Here is a 25,246-nt window from a genome sequence, read left to right as displayed (position 1 = left end):
TACTTTTCTAATATCTTCCTCTTTTATAGTTTTCATTGCCACTTCCTGATCCTGTTTCCCTAACTTCTTTTTATAGCATATTTCACCTTCAAGGATGCTATGCATGATTTATTCTTATTTTGTTTATGGTCCTTTCACCTACTTTATCCTCTTTAAGAAAAGAAAAAAAAAAAAAACATTTGTTATTTGGCTGTGTTGATTTCTAGTTGTGGCACGCATGGTCTTTCCATTATGGTGCACAGGGTTAGTTCCCTGCATAGTGCGGGATCTTAGTTTCCCAGCCAGGGATTGAACCCGTGTCTCCAGCATTGCAAGGTACATACTTAACCACTGGACCACCAGGAAAGTCCCACACTTTATCTTCTTTGAGGAGACAGATTTGTTTTGTTTTTCAATGATGTAACCCCAGTGCCCAAAACCATGGCTGGCATGTATAGACACTCATCAGAGGCCTAGTGTAGATGCTGAATGAATCTGTTATCAATTGCCAGGGTATATTTAAAAGCAAGGGGCTTGAGTGATGACATTTCCAAAAACTGGCAGGTTTATCACAGTGAAGCTTTATCTCTAATTACTCTCTGTGAAGAGAATGGTGAAACAGCCCCATAGCATAGTCTAAATAGATGATGAATAAACACATGGCTTGCATGTGTATTTGATGATGGCTTTATTTTCAAAACTGTAATTAAATGAGATAAAAATATATGGTTGGAGTTGCCGAAGCAACTTAAATTCAACATAAATAACAGCTGTTCTTCATCTGGGAATTTCATCTATATACAGCATTTTTTATGCCCTTAAACATTTTTAAGCAGTATACAGCTAATTCAGCATCCAGTATCCCAAGGAATGTTTTGTACTCAGAGAAGGGGAAGGAAAATAGAAAAGAAATTGCCCTGTAAGAACCAGCGATTAAACAAAGCTGTTACTTACAAAAACTTTGATTTTTCCCCAAATAGTTGTATATCAAAGCATGTCCAATTTCTTAGGAACAGTGAATTTAAGCATGACTGGCATTTTCGTTATGAGTCACCAATCCCTATTTAATTAGTTCAGAAGTCCAAAACTGAGTGTATAGTGAAGAGTTTTCTATTTGTTTTGAAAGCAAAACTTTCTGCCGAGCACGGGTGTCAGGAAGTACTGATAAAGTTTACCTCTCCTTTTTTTAATAGAGTAAGTTCCTCCCAGGCTGCTTGGGGAAAATGTCTATTTTTTGGATAGAATTAAGATACAATTTGGACTTCGCAGATGGCTCAGTGATAAAGAATCCGCCTGCTAATGCGGGGGGACATCGGAGATGCAGGTTCAATCCCTGGATCGGGAAGATCCCCTGAAAAAGGAAATGGCAACCCATTCCAATATTCTTGCCTAGCAATCCCATGGACAGAGGAGCCTGCCAGGCTAAGTCCATGGGGTCACAAAGTCGGACACGACTGAGCAAGTGAGCATGCATGCAGGAGACAGTTTAACTGTGTGAGCATCCTCCTAGTTTTATTCATGATCAAGCAGTGAGACACTGCCTCTCTTCCTTCAGAGATTGTTATCCACTGCCATAAAGTGTTAGGCAAATTCAGTAACCATCTCATTGATCAGGCTTGTACCTCTGAAAACTTAATAAAAGAAAATAAATGGAATGAAGAAGTCAGAGATGAAGCCATTTCTCTTCACTTTAAAGTGAGGTTCTTCATGATCGATAGTGTGGCTGGTAGAATTGTGGTCTCTGAATTTTTATCATGACCAGTGGCCTGTATATCTTCATCTAGTTCACCCCCAAGGTTTTTCCTGTAGATTAGTGACTTTATGATGGCCTCTTGATACAGTGCCTTTTCAGCATTTCTTCTGAGAATATTTATTCTGTTACTTGGGCATATCTGACTTGCCCTCTGGGGTTGCTCGTTTATTAGGAAGACTGGGACAGTGAATTACAACTTGCTAATTTTAATTTTCAGAGGGGAGAGTAAAAGCCCATAAAGTAGAAGTTCAAAATGGAGATTCGTGTTTCTTTATTGCCAAAACTATAAAAAAAAAAAAAAAAAAAAGAAACGGTAATGATGATAAGTCTGTCAAGTGAAAGCACTGTCACAGTAGATGAACAGATAATTGTAGGATATATCCCCAACTAGCTAATAACAGTCCTGATTACAAAGACCAACAGGCCCGTGCGATTTGTATAATGTCCTTTCATGTTTTCCTCATCTCAAGTATTCCCTAGGGCAGGTGTCAGTGGGTGAGAGGGTGGTTTTTTTTTTTGGTCAAGCAGTGCATTTGTTTCATATGCTGATTGTATTCCTATCTTAGGGAGTCCCTAGGCTTTCATTTTAGGGCAGCGTAGGCGACTTGGTGCCATTGATTAAAGACCTTTTCTCAAAGTTATGTTTAGAACATCCCTGGTCATTAAGCACAGAAAGCCAGGATGCTGAAAGACAGAGTGTCATGTGGACAAATACAGGAAGATTCACCCGGCTGCAGCGCATCTCCTGCATACCACCTCAGTGTGTGAAGCATGACAGAGAATGGTGCTCGACAGATACTAAGTACCCCATACGTGTCAGACATACTTCAGGCACTGTGCCTATAGCACGTAGCCTGACAAAGACTGTAAAGATCCCTGCCACGACTGAGCCTTATTTTTGTGTTTGTGGGGCGGGGGAGAGGGGGTAGGCGAGACTGTAAACCAAACAGCATATTAATGAACAAAGTAATTGCAGATGTTGGTGATGATTACTATGAAAGACAGAGTGAAGAGGTGATGTGATGGAGAGTGGGACAGGGTTGGAGAGCTGTGTCACATAAAACAGTCACGGAAGTCTCCTCTGAGGAGGTGACATTTGAGCTGAGTCCTGGAGAATGAGCATGATAAACCAAACGATGGTAGAGAGCATCCAAGACAATAGCAGCAAGTTCAAAGGTCCTGAAACAGGATTAGCCTTAAGGTGTTTAAAGAACAGAAAGCAAACGTGGTTGTTACCGTATAAATAAGGGGGAACATAGCAGAGGCTGAAACTGGGGGTCCGGATAGGGACCAGATCCCTAAAGGCCATTATAGAGCTCAATAAAGAGTCTGTATTTTGTTCTGAAATTTACTAGGCCAGATGCTGTTCTGGAAATTTTTGTTTCTCTTTGTGTTGTGTAAGTATGAAACCAAAGATAGAGAATGCAGCTGCCTAACCATTAACACTCCTGAGTCAGGATGATACGTGAAAAAGAGATGAGCTCCTGTAGAGAAAAATGCTGATAATAATAGCTTGTGTTTTAGGCACCTGTCTCTGAAGGAGAACAACAGTACTTACAATGCCAGGTTGTACTCATCACAGCAACCTCATGAGGTAGGTAGGTGCATATTGTATCTAACACGCAGGGAAACTCAAATAGCTTAAATTGGGTTGTTCTTAGCCTTCTTAACTAGCATGGAAATCTAGATAAAATAGAGTGTGTCAAAGAAATGAGGAAAGAAAAACTCCAAAGTAAGAAATAAAAATAGCTATTAGGATAGTCACACACTTACAGAAAAAGGGGCAGCAAAACAACCTTTATTTCCTTGTAAAGTCAAGAAAATAATAGCAGAGGGGTGAAAAAGTTAAAAGTCTCAAATGGTCAGTTGGACTGTCAGCAAGTGTTGGCTTCATTCCTGGTATTCAATTCAATATAGAATAGAGAACTTGTGGGTCAAAGAAAACCTGGGTTCTAATCCATACTCTTCCTTATACTAGAACTGTAATCTTGCATGTAGATTTTATTTGTATAAAGTGGATTAGTAATAATATTTCCCTCATAGAGATGTTGTCAGGTTTTAATGAATGAATAAATAGCAAATGAGAAATTGTGCTCTTTACACAAGTTAGTTGAAACTGGACTTACATTTCTTCCTAAAGAGTTAACATTTACAAGTTGTATCAATTTCCAGATCAGCCCCCACAGAAGCCTCCTTAACACATAACATTGATTATGCTATTTTAAGGTCTTGCCTAGGTTTAGTTACTGGAAGGAAAAAGTGCTGTAGTGATGTGTTGCAAGAAGAGAAAGAGGAGAGTAACCTCCTGCTAAATGCAGAATTGCTGATCCCAGACAAATTTGTCTTTGCCAAACTGCACACATCTTTCCCATCCTGTATTTGTCCCCATTTTCCTTTTCAGCTCTTCTACAAAAAATAAAATAGGTAATATTGAGTGAGAAACTAGTATTGCTTATAGACAGTTGTGTTGATTTGTAACTATTTCTTTTCAGTAAAAAGCACCTATGAAGAAAATCAAATTTAAGAGTATTTTTGAGTCTTTAATCCTTCCTTGAGGTTTCTCAGCCCTACTTTGCCTTCCCCAATATTTCTTAGATTACGTTTTCTTTGTTTCTTTTATGGTCAATCAAAACTCATATTCTAAGAACCCATACTGCTCTTATTTATTTAAGAGGAAGCAATCTTGATGAATTAATTCATTCTTCACTGTAAGTGACTAATAGCAAGGTAATACATTTGCAGTCGTTTCTGGTTCTAAAATGGCATTTCTATAATCCCAAAGTAATCCCTAAATTATAGACTTTCATCTAATATGGCTAATGAGAGTGAGAATAAAATTCAGACATTTGGAGGGAGAACATTGTGAGGGTTGGAATCATCCCCTGAGAGAGCACCCTCTAGTTCTCATTTTTAACTTTGAAACAAGTGCTCTAAGGATTTTCATAGTGATGTCCATAGCAGTAGCCTTGGGCTATGAAAGAACCGTCATGAGCTATTTCTATGGCTGAGTCATTTGTAAAATGAGTATACATTCACTTAGGAATATTAATAAGGTTCTTTGTTATCTATACAAAGGTCTCTCGGAAAGATATTTGCTTTTCTTCTCAATGTCAAACCACTACCCAGAATCAGATTTTGGTCTCTTACTTTAAGCTGCCAACAAATTAGCTTATTAATATCAAATCTTCAGCATATATTATACATATTTTTGACTGTTTTACTTAGTTGTTGGAGAGAGAAAATGGCTGACACCAATACTTGAAGCAAAAGAGGAACTCAAAAAATATTTGCTGAAGGTTGGTTGAATAGATAAAAAATCAATGACATCAGGAGAAACAAGATACTGACTAGCATATCTGTCTGTCTATCTATTGATCTATATTCAAGTTCCATTTTCATCCATCCTATTTTCAACTGGCGTGCAGTGTAAACTCCTAAAATTTTAAGTTCAGTGAGTAAATTTATATGGCCAGCAAATAGCATAATGTGTCATCTTTTATTTCTGTTTTAAAATAACAATATTTTGTACCCTTTAAAAAGGTACACAGACATTAGTTTTTAGTGTTTAATGAAAATGATATTTCCAAACTTGAGATGAAAAGATAGCACTAGCTGTCACAGAATGTATCATCACAGGAAGTTCTTTAAGGAAAATTATCTGAATTCGTTGTATGTGAGTATATCTTCATTGTAAGTCACATGAAGAATATAATCCATGTACTTGAAAAGATAAGGTACCTGGCTCACTTCAGCACCAGTCTAGAATTGAAAACAGACCAAACAAAGAAGAGGTATTTTAAGTCTTAGCTTCTTTTGCACAGTGTGATTGACCTACCTACTCTACTGTTACTTTATCTGGCGAAAGGTGGAATCACTCAGTTATCCATGTTTTCCTTTCTGTAGAGTTTCCTGTGATGCTGAGAAATGAGAGTGCTAGTGCTAACTTCTATAGACCACTGACTGTGGGCCAATTATTGTGTTAAGTGCTTTACATTCATAATCTTAGTCTCTAAAGAGTCCTATGAGATAGGAATTATTGTCCTGACATTCAAAATGAAGAAACTGAAGTTCAAGGAGATTAACTCACCCACATCATAGAGCTAAAGAGTTGAGAGAGCCAAGTCTACACTCAGGTCCTCCTAACTCCAGAGCCAGTGTGTTAAACCATTCAGTAATTCTTCCTCTTGCTAAATACACTCTCACAGGTAAACCAGGCCAACCATGCCAGTCTCACTAATGGTTTCTTCCTTCTTTTTGTGTGGAAAGAAAGTCAAAAATGGGACTTTGCAATTCATAAGGTTTCTGTAAAGTTTGACTTATTATCAGTCTTAGTCCCAATAATCCAGGAAGCCATGCAGATGTGTATCCACAGATGTAAAACATTCAAGGACCAAATGACAGAGTCAAGACACAATTTCAAATATGCTTGCTACATGACAACTGGTTTTTAAAGTTATACCCCCAAAATATTTCATTTTAAAAGGCACAATCATCATTATGGTAATTATATTCATAACAAATGTATCCCTTGACCATTTTCCCAAGTTGACATTGATTCTTTTTATTGATTGCATCTTTCAAAATTGGGGGAAGCAATAATTATAATAATAATAGTACAAAAACAACTGGTACTGACAATTTCTTGTTCTGAGGCCACTTTGTAAGATTTAATAGAATCCAGGTCAACCCAAGTCAGGAAAAAAAGTGAACTGGTGTGGTTTTTTTTTTTTTAGCTTGTAAATGATATATGCATTAAAAGTATGTACATTACTTACATGGTTCACTGTACCATTTTTCCACTTTACTTTTCTTTTGCTCCTCTGTGGATTCTTGACAAACCATGATGTATGTTACTATCTCATTAACCTTTCCTGGTCATTATAAAACTAAACTTATGCTCTTCTGTGGGTGGTCCTACCCTGTGGATGGCTTTAAGTCTTTCTGTTCATATGCATGATAGGCAGTCCCTTAATGATGTCTTTAAAAAGTTGCTCTTCCTTATTTGTTGTTACTATTTCTCAAAAAATATCTTGGATCCTTGATTTTGTTTTCTTTAGACCTGTCCAGTGTTTTTTGTTTTATACATACTACTTCATCTCCTGCTCTAAACGTTTAATAACTTTCCAGACAGTAAGTATCTGGAGATATTGCCCCCTCACTCACTGATTTACTTTGCAGCCTGAATTCTAAATGTTTTCAAATATTACGGCTTTTATTATTTATCTCACATTGCAGCTACGAGGCCTTTGTACACGTTTACTCCTCAAGGAATTTAGCTGTTAAAGCACTTCCTCTATGCTATCAATGAGCTACACATTTCAAGTACTATAATAGCATATTTCTTAAAACCTCATGTAAAAATAAAGTGCTAATATTATATTCTACAGGAGAATAAAAGACAGTTGTTTTCACAGAAAAAAAATATGATAGGAAAACACAGATGCCATGAAATTATGTGTTTTATATTTATAGCCTGTGATTTCTGGGGAAAAATTTATATAAAATGGTGATGAATGAAATCAACATCTAAATGTATGGCCACTTCATTTTTTTTAAAAGGTCTATAAGTCACTTGTCAAAGAACCATATTCAAAGCTGGAAAAAATTCTTATTTTCAGAAACCATGGTGCATGGATATTAATTCTTTGTCATATGTATACATCATTTATTCAACCGTATCTTCAGTAACTAGTGGCGCGGAGCTAAGAGGTCTGTTACCCAAGTGTCATTGTTCAGCTACCTCTTTTGCCATGTAGCAATCCTACTTTTTAATACAGTGGTTTCTGATTGTTTTCTCCTGTTCCACTTCATCCTTCGCACCTGATGTTTAAAATCCCCTCATCAAGTGCTCATCCACAAGCAAAAGCAAAGGAATAGAAATAGGAAATCAAATGTCCCAACTCATTGCGTTGTGCATTGAAATGTGGATTTTCATACATACTCCCTGAGGAGCAAAAATTCATTGATTCCATTGAACTTTTTTTTTGTCCCTAGGATATCAGGTAACTAGTTTGAACGCTCGTTCTCACTGGCTTCACTCAGTCAGGGAGGAAGTTGGAAGTGATTGATTCTGGTAGTTGGTAGCAATGGCTTTGGAGAGAGGAAGATGAGTCTGTATTCTTCTGGCCACTTTCACAGTGTGTGAAGAAGGTTCTGAACTTCTCTGAACTACAGTTATAGCACCTTCAAATTAGGAATTAAATCTATAATGGAATTAAATGATATCTGTGTGAAAAGTTCTTAGCACATGTTATGACCTCAACACATTTTTGCAAGTAGATGCGATCATTGCTATTAGTGCTGCAGTCATGGTGATAGAACATCATCATGTATTCTGACTGACTTGGAATGCTTGTTGCTCTGATCAGTATCTAGTCCCAAGTATTTGTAGATAAAATGACGCTCAGATAAAATACATGGAAATATTTCTGGGAAAGGCCTGGCCATGTCCAAGTTTCAAAAAACTGCATATTCACAGACATAGTTCTTTAATTTGGAAAATTGTCATGCTGCTAGCAATTAGGATCTAAATGGATAGTTATAACTGAACAGAGCAATAATGAACAGGCAGCATTTTCTTAAACATGTGCATAAATATGGTGGACTCTGAGTAGCCTCTTCAACTCTCACTGGAGAGCATTTGTCATTCAAAACCCTGTTTTAGAAAATTATGTATTTACTTTTTTGCTGTGCTGGGTCCTCATTGCTGTGAGGACCATGTGCTCATTGCTGTGCTCATGGCTTTCTCTAGTTGCGGTAAGCAGGGGCTCATTGCGTTTCATCAGCTTATTGCAGTGGCTTCTTGTTGTGGAGTGTGGACTCTAGAGCACAGGCTCAGCAGTTGTGGTGTTTAGGTTTTGTTGCTCCGTGGCATGTGGAATCTTCCTGGACCAAGAATCAAACCCATGTCCCCTACATTGGCAGGCAGATTCTTAACCACTGGTCTACCAGGATTGTTCCAAAACCCTTTCTTAATGGAATAATCGAGGTATGATTTGCCACTGGATTACAATATTCTGAAGTGGACAGAACAAATAAATGGTAAGCCCCAGACTTGGAGCATGAAAGGTTTTGTGCTTCTCATATATGATTAATACTCATTTAATCTTTTCCCATCATTCTTATTCTAAAATAAATCACATTTACTCTCATGTTATTTATGAGAAAATTAAACCTTACGTACTACATGGCAGAGGTGCAAACTCAGATCAGTCCAAATGCAATCTTTCCATTCATTGTATTTACCATCTGGAATCTATTTCAGTTAACTGCTAAGAATCTTATCTAAATATTTTCTCAAATACCATATTAATGTGATTTTTCTAACTGTCCAAATCCTGTGGAACTTCATGGATTCACAAACTCTAAACGAAGAAACAGGAATCCAGTTTTAGCTACAAGGGAAGTCCCTTTTAAGCTCAATAAGAACAATTTAAGGGCTTCCCTTGTGGCACAGTTGGTAAAGAATCTCCCTCAGTGTGGGAGATCTGGGTTCAATCCCTGGGGTGGGAAGATCCTCTGGAGAAGGAAAAGGCTACCCACTCCGGTATTCTGGCCTAGAGAATTCCATGGACTATATAGAGTCCATGCAAAGAGTTGGACTCAACTGAGCAACTTTCACTTCTCAAGAACAATTTAAAAAATCATCACATATATGTTTTATTTTCTTTCCCTCCCATTTCTTAATGTTCTTCCTCTAGTTAGAATCAAGGTGGATTTTGCCTGGCTAAGATTTGATCTCTGTTTCCCATCAGCTTTTAAGTTTTTGTGCAACTGTGGAGATTGTACAAGACGTCTATGAAAAAACATAGATGACTTATTTTAAGAACCTGTATGCAGAAGCAATAATTTAGATGATTCAGTGCCATTTTTAGGGATAATGGTTTAGAATATGAATGCCATAATGAAGTGTTTTTTTTTTTTTTAATCTGTAGTTCGATTTTGAAGGCTTCTCAAACCATTCCTTTAACGAAAAGGAAAAAAAAAATCATGTCTTAACCTCACCTAATAAAAAAGAATTTTATTACATGAGAAATAAATTGGGGCTTCCCTAGTGGGTCAGAATGGTAAAGAAATGTAGCTTAAATTGTGGTCATGTTTTATTTTGCACTAAGTACATGTGTGTCCTCCAGGTGGCCCTCTGCACACAAGTTCAGCAGCCTTGGGTTCCCACAGTTAGATGTCATCTGTTAGGCCTGCCCACTAAACTCTTGAGTCCTCACAGGACAGAAGCGTTCTTCTCATAGCATCTGTTTCCTGAGCTGGCAACCAGATTTTTATACACTTAACTGATAAAAAAAAAAAAAACAATAATGTATGAGCATAATATTCACCTAATACCAGAAGAAACTGATAACTAAGACATGTATGTGTATAAATTAATTTAACATTGGGAGCAATCCCTAAAGCCAAGCCTGGAAACATCCCGCTGTTAACTCCAGGAAGGCGATCCAGATTCACTTCCTAGCTCCTTTATTCCTGATGTTCTAACTACCCTTTAAAAAGTGTCCGTGCCTCTCTTTTCTAGTCTGTAAAATGGAAACATTAATCGTACTTAACTCATGTTCTTATTGTTAGGATCACTCGAGGTAGTCACCATGAAATACTTGCCAAAATAGCCTGCACGGAGGAAATAGTCAATAAATATGACTGAAGTTTGATCTGCATGGATGCAGGGCTTATAGCCCTACAGAACATCCTTGGTTTAGAATAATCCTCAAATCCAGAAACAGGTTACTACATGAAATGTTTTAGACCAAAAAAAGAAAAGAAAGGAAATAGCACTTAAAACAATTGGTGTTGAGACGATTTATGTTTGAAAAGATGAAAGAAAAAACTATTTCTTTAACAATAGTGTCTCACCTTATTAGACATATTTCTTTTATTAACTCATTTTTACTGGTAACTGTATTTACTGACTCTAGCTGAACTGTTTAGGTTTGAAATGTCTTATCTCTTTAAGAAGTTGACCTTCTTGAGAAAGGGAAATTTTATTCCAAATAGAACCTTGGGCAGTGCCCTATAAATATTTTAAGACACCCAGCAACATTAAAGCAACTGTAAATATGTATATAAATGTCTACTTACACATTGTATGTAGTGTGTGTGTGTGTGTCGACACAGAGAGGCATATTCTAGATACATGTAGAGTAAGAAATATAGCTGCATACAATGAAATGGTTTGTGAAGTAGCAACTGCCTATCAGAAAATGCAAATTTGCGTCCTGATTATGATATATTTAATTACAGATAGAAGTTCGGGAGGTCACTTAGCCCGGTTAAGCCTTGGTGTCTCCAGTCAGACATGTACTACCCAGTGAAACTTTCAGCACTGATGTACGCGTTCTTTCTGACTACTGTCCAGTGTGGAAACCAGTGGCTGTGCATGGCCCTTGAGCACTTAAGATGCAGCTAGTGTGACTAAGGAACTGATTTTATAAACTGTATTTGATTTTAACTGTTTTTTATCTAAATAAGGACATATGCCAAGTGGCTACCTTACAGTCTAGCTATAAAATCTATAAAATCTAGGTGGATGGGACAATAACACAGAAAAAGTTTAAGTTGAATTTCCCTGATCTGGGTGCTGTAAGCACTGTTACCTTCTTTTTGAAGTAATGCTACCTTCTCATAATATGTTAAATTTTAAACCTCTTTTTCTTTATTTCTCTCAACAGATCTTGAAAACTTTAAGCCAAGGACAAGAAGCACTGTGTCTGTCCGCCAGGGTCAGGGGATGGTCCTGCTGTGCGGCCCACCAGCCCATTCTGGAGGTAACTAAGTGCACCAACATGTGCACGCTTCACTGGTTGCTATTTTGCTTGCGATTGTTCTCCTGTGAGCATCGGCTGGGGGACAGTGTCATTTGTAGAGATTCCCAAAGGCCCTCTGTGTGGAGGAAACATCGTTGGCAGTCCCTGCCACAATTAGGATAAGAAAATATCAGATTGTGCAAATGATCCATCCCGCTGATGTCTACCTGGCACAAGGGGAAAGACAACTGAGTCAATCAAAATCAGAATCCTGTTGCTTGGTAAAACCACGTAGGTAAATCGCCAGCACTGCTGTCAACTTGGTTGTATCAAAGGACAGCCTTGCTTCATTTCATCTCATTGTCGGTTTGTGAAGGGAACAGACCCAGAACCAAAGTCCGTTGACCACAGAAACCAGGGTGACTTTGTAAGCACACATAACGACTCGATCAGTTAGGAATGCATTTGATTGCAAGTCCCTGAAAACAAAGCTAACACTGGCTTCTATGGACTTAGGTTTGTGTTGTCCTTACACACACAAGACTTCCAAAGTTATGTAGTGTAAAGTTGGCACTGCTTCTTAGGAGTATCTACCAGGACTCAAGCCCTTTCTCTGATTCTTCTCTGAAGTTTCTGTGGGGGGAGGGGGTGGGGTGCATGGCTAAGGCACCGAATTTGCAGTACTCCAAGGTAGAAATGAGAAGAGACCAGGACAAATGTCAGGAGTCTCTCCATTGTAAATTGCCTTTATATTATGGAAGGTTTGCTTTGCCCAAGGACTTGTATGTATATTTCATTGATCACCCCAGTGGCAGAAGAGAAAACTCAAGTATTTTATACAGATGCGGGATGGCCCTAAAAATAATCATAATTTTGAATAAGGAAGAGTATGGAGAAATGATATGTAGGCAACTTGCAGTATCTACTAAAAGGACTAATGATGACTGAAAGGGGAATCTGACTGCACATAGAGTTCAGTAGTCTGGAAGCTTAATAGTTAGTGATATTTATTAGGATTCCATGACAATTTGTGTTGACAAGACTGTCGATTTGTGGTCTTTCTGGGTAAAGTTTGATATCTGCCCTCCTTGTTATTACCTTAATTTTCCATTTGGCATTACTCGTGATTGAAAAAGAAAATATTTTAAACTGAGAATTTGAAAGCATCATTTTATTTTTGTCCTCTCTTCAAAAGTTTTAACTTTTCCTTCATGCCTAATGCCCTAGCTAACATTTTTAGCAGCAAATAACAATTATTTAATAGTGAAACAGCTGCAAGGCTTGCATTTCAGGCCTGAAGAATACAAAAGCAGGTGGAAGAAGCAGGCACTCCTCCAAGTCTCAATGGAGGGTATAGAATTTTTAGGGTTTCTGGAAACTGTCAGAGAATCCAGGTTAGATTTCAGGAGTTTGTGTTCTGAAGAAGTGGCTTTATTCTTTAGGACTTCCTTTTGCCTCCAAGTTAGTATCAGAACCATTAAATGTGAAGTCCAGGCCATGAGTTCTGGTCCTGGCTCTGTTTCAGATCATTAATAGACTGATATAGTAGTCACATTGGACTATTATGTTCAAATTATCTATGCAGCACTCATTAATCTCTAAATGAAGAGATTAAAAGAAATCTCTCAGATCCTTTTTAGTTCTATCACTACATAATAATAGCTAAATAAAGACTGAATATGTCTATCAACTATATTTGCATTGCTGGAATCCTGTCTTTATATGAGGAAAAGACATAAACTGGACATATATTTAAAGTGATGTTCACTCACACTAACAGCTCTCTTAGTGTGAAATCTGAGCAAAATAAGAATGGAAGATTTTGCTAATTTCTTCTGCAGGCTACCTTCACAGTGTTAAGCTTTCACAACATGGCAGCAACTCTGAAAATTAATCATATAGCATATTGAGGGAAAAAAAAAAAAAAAAACCTCACTACCTCCCGGTATACTGGTATCTCTGGGAAAGGCAAAACACACAGAATGCTGCTGTGCTTCTCCGCAATGAGGCACCTGAATACTTCCCCCTTCCCACTGAGAAATATATTAAAAATTCCTGTAGACATTCATTGAAATTTGCTTGTCTCTGCTGGCAGCAGTCAGCAGCTCTGAAATCCAGTTTCTTGAGCTGTGCTGACATTCCTGACAGTCTTGATGGTGAAAGACAAGGAAATAAGTATTCTCATTATGGGCTCTGTTAGAAACTGTGAGCTCAGTCATACTGTGGGCAAAGCCGGCAAGGCAAGGGTATTTGCGAGACAATACCAAGTGGGTCTTGAAGGTTATGTGAGACCATCGCAGACACCCATCAGTTTGGGGCAGTGGAGTCAGTGATTATCTGATGAAATCTCCCCAATTACTCAAAACCCCCCAATGCAAACTGTCCAGCGGTGACTCTCTCATTGCTTCTCTAGGCTGTGATCACCTCAAAGCTGGCAGCATCACTAAGAGCCGCTGGCCATACTGAGCATTTTAAACCCAGCATATGGTATCCCAGTTTCTATTGTAACAGATCATGCAGAGGAAAGGAAATGAGTCAGCCTTTTATTATATCAGCGGGATACTGGGTAATGGCATGAAATCCATTGTAAAGGATGCTCTATGTCCTATTTCAAAAGCTGTGCAGTGTCAGACCTTCTTAGGGTACCAAAGAAATGAGCAGCAATTAATCTACTTTGAAAACCTATCCAGTCAGCAGGTATTTCCAGTGCTCTACCAATCACCATGCATAGCATCTTTGTCATCTCTTGGTTAATAGGTACAAATTCAGATGTGATGTCATTGCATAGACAGTCCTATTAAATCTTAACCCAAACACCAAAAAAAAAAAAAAAAGTAGAAATTGCTGTGGATGATGAGGTTGTCTGTGATGCTTCTTCACATTAGAAATAGAGTTTTAGGAGATTCAAAATTTTCACCTTGCTTTCCATCAACTCCCAGATCATTTGACAGCAGGAATTCATGATCTTTAACCAACTGATCATTAAATAGGAACAGAAATGAGGTGCTTTGAGATTCTTCCTCCTAACATACTAGAATTACCAGATTATTCACAGGTGAAATCCCCATGAGCTGTTCACCAAGGGAAGTTTTTGTTTCCACCTTCCTTTTATATGTCACCAAGATCCTTGCTCCTCAAAATGTGGTCCATGGGCCAGAAGTATCTTCCTTACCTGGAAATTTGTTAAAAAGGCAGTGTTGGGACCCACACAGGGCCTGTTGTCTCCAAAGTCACATTTTAACAAAATCTCCAAGTGATTTACATGCACATTAAAGTTTGAGAATCCCTGAGCTATATCTGTGACTCCCCCACACTCCTCACTTCTGTCCGGGGATTGCAGGAAGCAGAAGCATCATCAGGGCAGCATATGAGAGCCACAGGTGACCAGCCCTTTCCCAAGGATATTCTGATTCCATAAGCCTGGGGCAGGATCCCTCAGAACCATTGTTCCAGTGGACTCTGAGGCAGCACCAGATTGAAGATCCACCCACTGTGATCCCTTTTCTGCAAAACCAGCCAAGGTTCACCCTGCTGAGGTGGAGTACTTTGATTTCCACATCAAACCCAAGCAGAAGGGCAGAACATCTCTTCTATCAAGTTCATATTTAAAAGAATTAAAGATAAAATATGATCACCTCAGGCTTTCCTCCAGTTTTGTCCTTGTTGTGAAGGGAAATGAACAACTCAGAAAGGACTGGCTTTTTCTTGAGTATTCACATGAAGAGGCAGCATTTTACACGTGGACACTTCTTACTACATTACTGCTAGAGAAAGTATGCCTTCTGGGAGCACGTGATTCTGAGATTATTTTCACTGTTATGAGTCTTAGAGAAACTAGCTATTAATATAATTGTCATCTTTGAATGCTTTTATACAGAATGCATCCCCATTGAACTTAGATCTCATTCACACAGCATCAGACTCAAGGACCTTATAATAGTGTCTGTAGAGTTCCTTAGGGGGTTTATAATCTTTAGTTTACATTGCATTATCTTTGGATCCACATGGTAATCCTATAAGGAGTAAAGACATGTGTTTTATAGCAAAGAAAATCGAAGCAAAGAGATTAAGTGAGGTCACACATTAATCAATGGCAGGTTCAGGAATTACCTTTGCCTAGATTGTGCACCCCCTTTTTTATTTTTTATTTTTCTTTACAGTCAGGAGACAACTGTACACATAGTTATTGGATGCTGCATGCATTAGTTCTTTGAGGTCCATCCCAGATCAATGCAGTCTGAATTTTTTGAGAGGGATTCCTCTGGCATCATTAATAGTTTTGTTTTGTTTTGTTTTTTTATTTCTCTGCACTGGGTCCTAGTTGTGGCACATGGGATCTTTGATATTTGATCTTTGTTGCAACATGAGGGTTCTTTTAGTTGGAGCAAATGGAATCTTTAGTTGCAGCATGCAAACTCTTAACTATGGCATGTGGGATGTTTAGATGTAGCATGTGGGATCTAGTTCCCTGACCAAGGATCGAACCCGAGCCCCCTGCATTGGGAATGCAGAGTCTTAGCCACTGTACCACCAGGGAAGTCCCACATTCATAGTTTTAATAGCACTCCAGTTGACTCTACTGTGCAGCCTGAGTGGGAAATGTGTGTCTCTGCCCTAAAAGATCAAATAGGTCTTGTCCCAGCAAGACCTTTCTATTTGCAAATATCTCCAGGGCCTCGGAAATTTGCATGGATCTAGATATATCTTGAATATTACAGCCTGAAAAAAATCAATCATGCCTTTCTACAGCATGGTTATTTCAGCTGGATATTTTGTCTTTGCTGTAGGACAAAGGTAAAAGCATGAAACTAGGACACCCACATTCTAATCCTAGCACTGCTCTTAACTTACTTGAGTCAATTATATAACTGCTGCTCTGAACCCTCTTCTTTTTCTGTCTCCCCACACATACTTGAGTTCCAGCATCAAGATGTCATCTTCAGAATCCAGCTCACCCAGTTTCTTAATTAGTCCAAACTATGCTGACAGGTCACTGGGCCAGGACTAATCTTGCTCTGCTGAAATGAGCATCCTTTATGCCCAGAATAATCGTTAAGACATCTACATTCTAGCCAAGAATGTATAATGGATAAGCCAGGCAGTGCCTAATTCCCCTGTCCATGTCTTACTCCCCACTCCTGCCCCACCTTGGCTCCCATGCTTACCAATATTATATAACTTCAGATTTTCTGGTGCATCTCTATTAGCTCCTAATGACAACTCATTCCATTGCAATCCAGACAGTTTAGCTCTTGCTTTCATGTGTCACCCAACGGTACATGGAGATTCCGTTTTCTCCCAGCTCCAAACCTCAAACCTAACACATTATTTCTGATACTGTGACCTCCAGACAGTATAATTATCAAGCCCACTCATCATATCAGACCTTTTTGGATATTAACATCTTACTGGCTAGGTTCTAATTTTCTCTCTGTGTTGTTTGGGCAGCTGGCCACCCTCTTTAGGAAGCAGTCCTTCCACTACCAGCTTATTCCTCTACTTTCTCTCACTGAGATTTCAGACTCTCTCCTACCCTACATCTTGGTTCCCAGCAGAACTCACAAGTCCTTACACAATATTATGGCAACCAAACGGAATGTATCTTTGCCCTTTCAGTTCAGTTCAGTCTCTCAGTTGTGTCTGATTCTTTGTGACCCCCATGGACTGCAGCACGCCAGGCTTCCCTGTCCATCACCAGCTCCTGGAGTCTGCTCAAACTCATGTCCTTCAAGTCGGTGATGCCATCCAACCATCTCATCTTCTGCCATCCCCTTCTCCTCCTGCCTTCAATCTTTCCTAGCATCATGGTCTTTTTCAATGAGTCAGGTTTTCACATCAGGTGATCAATTAAACCCCTTTGCCCTTTAAACCTCCCCAATGGGTTTTAAGGGTAAAAAGACATAATAGATGTGGTACCAGTTTGCACAATTCAAACATGCAGACATTCTTGATTTTATTAATTAGGCTTAGTTTGATTTTTTTTATTTGCATAAGCTTGAAATTAAGGTTAAATCAGAAATGTTGCTTGTCTTTGAAAACATGATTTATATTCATGTAGCAACTTTTAGGTAGGCAAATATTTTTCAGATATCTCTTCCAAGAGATTCATCTGGAATATGCATCTATTATTAACATAAACTCATCATGCTCTGGTATTGTGGCTTTATTAAAATGCTGATTTAGCCATTCTCCTAACATCTGAAAATTGCTCTTAAAAATGCAACATGACAGTTGAGGTAAAGTCTCCCAATCATCTCTTCTTAGGCCAAGCCCTCTATAATTCTTTGCATTGTACATTAGTGTGTACAGTATGTGTCTGGGGTTCATTCATTTTCTTAGAAGAAGCAAAGCATTAAGTGGACCTCAGAGGAGCTAAGGTTTTTAAAAGATTTCTGATAATTTTTTAAATAAACTAGGAAACATAGTCTTCCACTTATCTTATATGGCAATTTGAAAAAAAGTAAAGTCTGAAATTTCTAAATGGCTGTGAGATTAACAGTCACTCAATTGCCATGGAAAACCATAAAAAGAATTTCGTTCTATGCATTGTAATCATCTCCTTTTCTGGTTTTAGTGGGGACGTGAATGGCTGCACATATCAGGACAGAGAGTCGGCATTGCGTTTCAGGGTCTTGGGGTGTGTGTATGAACTGAGAGAAGGTGCCCCAAAATAGGCACAGTTTTTAAGATGTTTAAATAACAAGTGATAAACTATATTCTTAGAACCTTGAGTCTTTATTGTTTGTTCACCACTGAGGTAGCTGCCCTTTGATGTCCATTTCATGTGACCTAAAAAGTGACTTACCTGAGAAGTGCCTTATGTCCTGCAAGTAAATTTTAGAACCACAGGTGCTCAGCAAGTTAAGACTGACCTTGCTGGAGACCAGTGATTCCAAAGAGGTTCTGTCACGAAGGCAATGTGTAGCTTTTTGACATCTGGACATGGAACCCTGGGAAATAATGTTTAAAATGCCGGTTGGGACAGCATTGAAATAATACTGCTGTTCTAGCCTTCAAGAATATTATGTATCAAACTCAGTGAAACCAACTTTTATGATTTTACTTCTATGGAATATGCATTCTGAGTTCCACTTCTAAGGCCAAAGCATTATATATTCATTTGAGTAGATATCTACTGAAATTCACTGAGGAAAGGTTAATATTTAGTTAGTGATAGGTTAATCAGCACCATAGTACTAGGTTTTTTTTCTTTTTAATCTTGTATTAAGTATTCTTAAGGCAGTCCTATTAGATGGTCCTTGACTCTACCCTGTTCCTTTGAAAAATACAAACCTGGATTCTTTAATCTGAAACTTAATGAGCTGATTCCTCCCTTTTTTTCTCTTCCCACTTTGTCAATCAGAGGAGGTTACAGCACCCGGCTGATTTAATCAGCATAGAGAAATGTGAAACAGTTTGAAAGATGAGGTTTTTCTCCTTTCTTTAAACCTCCTTTTTTCACCAGTTGAGAAAAAAAAAAAGCCTTCTGGATCAGGGATTACTTGTTATAAACTTGTCTGACCTAAACAGCCTGGTGGAGTGTTTCATGTTTGGATGCAGAGGCCACTAGGAATATTTGTCCTAACCACAACAGATGCAGGCTCCATTTCTCTCAGCCATGAGATAATGTAGCTCAACTGTTTGATTCCACTTATATGAGATAGGTAGAATAGTCAAATTCATAGAGTCAGAAAGTATAGTGATAGATGCCAGGGGCCTGGGGTTTGGGGTGGTGAGGAAGGGAAATGAGGAGTTAGTGTTTAATGGGGACACAGTTTCAGTTTAGGAAGGTGAAAAATTTGGGAGATGGATGATGGTAAAGTGTTTCACAACAATGTGATTGTACTTACTATACAGTTAAATATGTTTAAAATAATATATGTGACTTTCACCATAATTTTTTTTAAATGTTAAAAAAAAGAAGGGATCAATAAGGAAAGCAAAAGGGAGAAATTAGGCCCCACATTTTTAGAAGAATGGTAAGCTTCTCCATCACTAGATGTGACAAGAAGAGTTGAGATGAACATTTCTGGTCTTGATTATTTCCGAAATCAGTTAAGCATATTCACTGATGCTACCAATGTACTTTTTGCCTTTGAACTGTCCTATTCATTCTTTAAAACAACTTGAATGTTTCATGACTATACTTTTGAATGCCAAATATCAATAACTGCATACTTTAGAGTACAGAAAATTAGTTGTATAAATAGAAGCATTCCCTGATCTTAGAATAATTCTGAGTCCCCCCAGTTTCTTAAACTAACCTGTCATAGAGAATTGCTGGTCTGTTTTCAAAGATTACCCTGGGAATGGTAGCTGTACACTTTGTACTTTCATTCTCCTTTCAATTCTAGTAAGAGACATATTTAAACTGTCTTTGCACCTATAGCAAGTCCCAGGCCATAACACTTAGAAATAGACTCAGCTACTTAATAGCAGTCCAGTATTTCTGCCCTGGAGAGTCCCATGGACTGAGGAGCCTGGCAGGCTACAGTCCATAAGATCACAAACAGGTGGACATGGGTGAGCAGCTGAGGACACACACACTTAATAGCAATTAGTTAAATTTCTTTGGTAGTCTGAAGAAGATCATTTAGTACTTAAAAAAAAAGCAAAACTAAATTTCATGATTTTTTAATTCTTTTCTTCTTTGCTTTTATACATGCATTTCCATGTTCTTTATTTAGCCAAAATCAAAGATTTTATAGTTCATTATTGATGACCCTAATTACCCAGCTTCCCTCCTGATATGATAGTTACTCTGTACTTAATTTCATGATAAGCTCTATAGTTGTAGATAGATTTAACTTCAAGTTGAGAATGTCTCTGTTTTCTTTTCAAACATTAAAAAAAAAAAAAATCAAAGTGATTATCTCCAGGTTTGATCCTTAGAACTGGAGAACCATTCATCTGTCAGAGTGAGGGTCAAACACATTAGCACCAAAAGAAAATGGCATTTGGAAAGTGAGATTTGATCCATAAAAGCTGACTGTGATCATTCAACAAAGCTCACCTGCATGCAGAATTCCCTTTCAGAGGTATCCTGTCCCCAGAAGCAGTGAAGGATGATACTGTGTGGAAACCTAGGTGCTAGGTGGGCTGTGAAGAGTCTGCAGATGTGAAAAGCACATTATATGCCCAGCAGAGTGCTACCAGCCAGAGCAGAGCAAACGATCAACACTGCTCCTCCAACAACATGAACCTGGCTGAGCATTTCACAAATAATCCGGTGGACAATCAGCAAAGGATATATGGCAAGCACTCTTGTTTTAATGCCTGTTAGAAACATGAGTCTTGTCTTTTCAGCTGAAGAAAGAAATGAGCGGCTCTTTCGATACATTTTCAGAAATGAATCAGTTTTGTCAGGTCAGTGCATCACGATTTTACATTGAATTAAGCAGGATAATGGTGCAGTACATAGAATGAGGAAATGCTGGCTGAGTCCTGGAAATTTGAAAATAGACTCTGGTTGGGAGATCAGAAATGGAAGTCTCAAGCAGAATATTTACCACTGTCAAGGATCCTGATCCTATGAATATGATCGTACAATTGTGAAGTTGGCCATTTTTCTGATATACTTTTTTATCTCATTTAGTTTAGTTATTAGACATTTAGAAAAGAAATACCTGGAGTTGGTCAAATCAAAGACCAGGCAACACTATGCATGTACACAAGTGAGCTCACTTTTACTGGCAAAAGAATAGATGGTAGCATTTTGTCTAAAGATAGGATTATAGCTTCTGATTTAGAAGAAAATGACTTAATGAAGTGGCTGTTTATCAAGGTCAAACTGTAAAGACAAAAAACTTCTTTAACTCATCATGCTTATGTGAGTTAGCTATAGTCGCTAATAATTTTGGTATTTGAAACAGAGAATAAATACAAAATATGAATGAAGTAGTAATCCTTTTACAGAAGAAGCAACCCCGCCTACATTGTGAACTAAAAAAAAAAAAAATGTCACAAATTTAATGCAGAAGCAGGTTGGGAGCCTGTTGATGATATTTTAGGTGTCCTGGCTGCTGCTGAAGCAGTGGGCAGCCACGTTGTATGGAGCAATAATGCTCGTTCCCATTTCTTACTGCAATACACCCTGTTTTTCTCACATCAGCTGGTCACAGGCTAACACATTATCACCATCCTCACCATCAAAATTAACCCCTGGAAAGGAGTTGTGTTATCAAAACACTCTGCAGGAATTCATAAATCCATATGGCAGCACAGCTGGAAAGATAGCTGCAGTTGATAATACAGTGACTCAAAAATATCCAAAGCATATCTACTTTGCGAAGTCATTTACAATTTGTACACTTTCTCCTTCCCTCAGACTGACATACACACTAGGGAACACCTGGGAAATGCCAGAATGCTTCAGTTTTATAGGTGCTTGAAGCCCAAGTTCTTATCATTTCATGCAAACTCAGATTTGCCTTTCGAAAGAATAAATAGAATTTTCAAAATAAATAGTAGACGACTTAAGTACCCTATATTTCTTCCATTTGTGGTTCCTGATTACTGCAAAATGAGGCCAGATTGAGACATCTCTGAAATAAAAACCTAGGTATAACAAGACATCTCTACACCTTTTCTGTGGGTTTTGCTGCCTTCTCAGTTTGTTCACTGTATTGCCAGCTAGCATTCCTTATCAGTGTTCAATTCCAGTTTACTTCAGTGAAGTTACTGTGATCAACAAAATTTATGATTGGATCCCGTTGGAGTACATAAATCAGGAGACTGAGGTTGAAGAGAATAGATTTTTTTTTTTTAAGTGAAAACATCAAACTTTGGCAGAACTTCTCAGATGCCAGCAGTTATGGCAGACACAGAAATGAGCAAAAACAGAGTGGTTCCTCTTATCGTGGAATCTACAGGTCTGCTGGGGCATGAGCGAGTAATCAGATAACCACACTGGGACGCGAACTCTCGGTTCTGAGGTGGAAGAAGAACAGAGCTCAGTGATCTGACCCTGTAGAATAGAAGGACATGTTGTAGTCTGGGAGAAGGCTTCCCTGAAGACATAGCTCTAGACATAAAACGTAGCTTAGATTTTTAAGGATGAAGGAGAACAAGGAAGGAAGGACTAGTAGATTAGACGGGACAGCAGTGCATAGGTCTTGGTGGGGGGAGATTGCCTGGACATGAGAGAAAACTCAGTGTGGTGGGACCTCCAGAGCAGCAGGAAGAGTGGGACAGGTCTCAGTCTGGGATACAGGCAGACACTAGAGTCAGATGTGGTAGTAAAGATTTCGGTGTTTTTCCAAAGAGAAGTTAGAAGTTGCTAAAGATTTCTTTTTTAAGTAGTATTGTGAAATAGGAAATAGGTTATAAGTGATGGTGGAAAACATTTTTAAATGGTTTAAAATCATTTTAAAATGATTTATTATTACCCAGTTTTCTATGAAAAAAGAAAGAAACAAGGGTCCGTATAGTCAAAGCTATGGTTTTTCCACTAGTCATGTATGGATGTGAGAGTTAGACCATAAAGAAGGCTGAGCACTGAAGAATTGATGCTTTCAAACTGTGTTTCGGAGGAAGATTCTTGAGAGTCGCTTGGACAGCAAGGAGATCAAGCCAGTCAATCTTAAAGGGAATCAACTCTAAATATTCATTGGAAGGACTGATGCTGAAGGCTGAGGCTTCAATACTTTGGCCACCTGATGCGAAGAGCCAGCTCATTGGAAAAGCCTCTGATGCTGGGAAAGATTAAGGGCGGGAGGAGAAGGGGACGACAGAGGATGAGATGGTTGGATGGCATCACCGACTCAATGGACATCAGTCCAGTCGCTCAATCATATCCGACTCTTTGCGACCAAATGGACTGCAGCATGCCAGGCCTCCCTGTCCATCACCAACTTCTGGAGTTAAGCCTGGCATGCTGCAGTCCATGGGGTCTCAAAGAGTCGAACATGGCTGAGAAATTGAACAACAAAAATAATCAAACTAAAATCAGAGGATTGCCATCAAAAATTTATTTGAAAAATTGCTTATACACGTAGCACAGGTAAGTTAAATAGAGAAGTGACCATTCAATACTGTCTTAGTCCATCCAGGCTACTACAAAATGCTACAGACTAGGTGGCTTATAAACAACAGATATTTATATCCACAGTTCGGAAGACTGGACGTCTGAGATCAAGGTGCCAGCAAGGTGAAGTCAGGACTCTCATCTTGGTTGATTGTGCTTCAGTCACTTCAGTCACTTCAGTCAGACTTTGTGTGACCCTATGGACCATAGCCTGCTAGACTTCTCTGTCCATGGGATTCTCCAGGCAATAATATTGGAGTGGGTTGCAATTTCCTTCATGACTCAGACGGTAAAGCATCCACCTACAATGCTGGAGACCTGGGTTCGATCCCTGGGTTGGGAAGACCCTCTGGAGAAGGAAATGGCAACCCACTTCAGTACTTTTGCCTGGAAAATCCCATGGATGGAGGAGCCTGGTAGGCTGCAGTCTATGGGATCGCAAAGAGTCGGACACGACTGAGCAACTTCACTTTCACTTTCTTTAGGGAATCTTCCTGATCGAGAGATGGAACCCACATCTCTTATGTCTCCTGCATTGGCAGGCGAGTACTTTATCCCTAGCACCACCTGGGAAGCCCCTTGGTTGATTGCCAGCCCATTTTTGCCATATAGAAGGAACATGGCAGTTCTGTGGGATCTCTTTTATAGAAGCAATAATCTCATTTGTGAGGGCACTGCCCACAGGACCTAATCACCCCTCAAAGACCCCACCTACTAATACCATTGCCTTTATGATTTAGTATTTCAAAATATGAATTCTGAGGGAACACAAACAGTTACACTAGAGTAGATAATAACAACTAAAGAACGGAATTGTAACAAGAAAGACAGAAAAAATATCTTTTTTTTTTCTATTGCCTCAAGCAATAACCACTTTGTATTTCTCTATCAAATACACATTAAATCTGGACACCTACTTTAAATATGGGTTTCCCTGGTGGCTAAGATGGTAAAGAATCTGACTGCAATACAGAAGAAGACCCAGGTTCTATCCCTGGATCAGGAAGATCCCCTGGAGAAGGGAATGACAATCCACTTCAGTATTCCTGACTGGAGAATTCCGTGGACAGACCATGAGTCACAAATAGTTGGGAAGACTGAGCGACTAACACTTTCTTTCAATATAAGTATATGATGCCTGCTTCCTTGTTATAAAACTTTTTTTAAGGGAATCCAGAAATAATGTTCTATCATACTTACCAGTATACATACACACTCACACGTGTGTACACAAACGACCTCTCCCACCCTAAGAATTATTAGGAAATTAGCAATTCTAGCTAATACTTCACAGGGAAAGAGGCTGCCATGGCATATTGGGTGTATACATAAGAAAAGGGTGATCCCAGTTTACTCAGAAGGTGAAAACTAAAGCAATGGAAAGTTCTATCTGAGTTCCTCAGAATCTTATTTAATCAGTGATAGCCAGATACCACTGTTGGAATGGAAAAGTAGTTTTCCAATTGCCTTAAACTTAACTTCTGAGACAGGAATTACCGGCACCACCTCCACCCACCCTTGGTCAGTTTGAAAGAATAAAGAAATACACACGTTTTTGGTTAGTGAACCTCAGACGTGGATAGAATTACAACCAATGTTAATAAACAAAGTTTAAAAAAAATAAAACTCCAGCATGGTGACTTAAAAAAATATTCAGTGATAAAAGAGGGGAGGGGGTGAAGAGGAGGTGTCAACTATTGCCTGAGGATGCAAAACAAAACAAACACTAAAAATACA

The 25,246-nt window shown here is 38.7% G+C and overlaps 1 protein-coding gene across 1 annotated transcript in view; it reads left to right on the top strand.

Annotated features, from left to right (window-relative positions):
• The window catches only part of CNTN4 (contactin 4), a 966,700-nt gene that overhangs the window by 694,591 nt on the left and 246,863 nt on the right, over nucleotides 1–25,246 (top strand). The window contains exon 7 of the mRNA XM_065935280.1: nucleotides 11,410–11,505. Within this exon, the coding sequence (XP_065791352.1) occupies nucleotides 11,410–11,505 (96 nt within the window). The remainder of the gene's footprint in view (nucleotides 1–11,409; nucleotides 11,506–25,246) is intronic.

The sequence above is a fragment of the Muntiacus reevesi genome, chromosome 4 (assembly GCF_963930625.1).
Source record: "Muntiacus reevesi chromosome 4, mMunRee1.1, whole genome shotgun sequence".
NCBI lineage: Eukaryota > Metazoa > Chordata > Mammalia > Artiodactyla > Cervidae > Muntiacus > Muntiacus reevesi.
The sequence above is the reverse complement of the archived record's forward strand: the minus strand, read 5'-3'. Positions and strand labels throughout refer to the sequence as shown.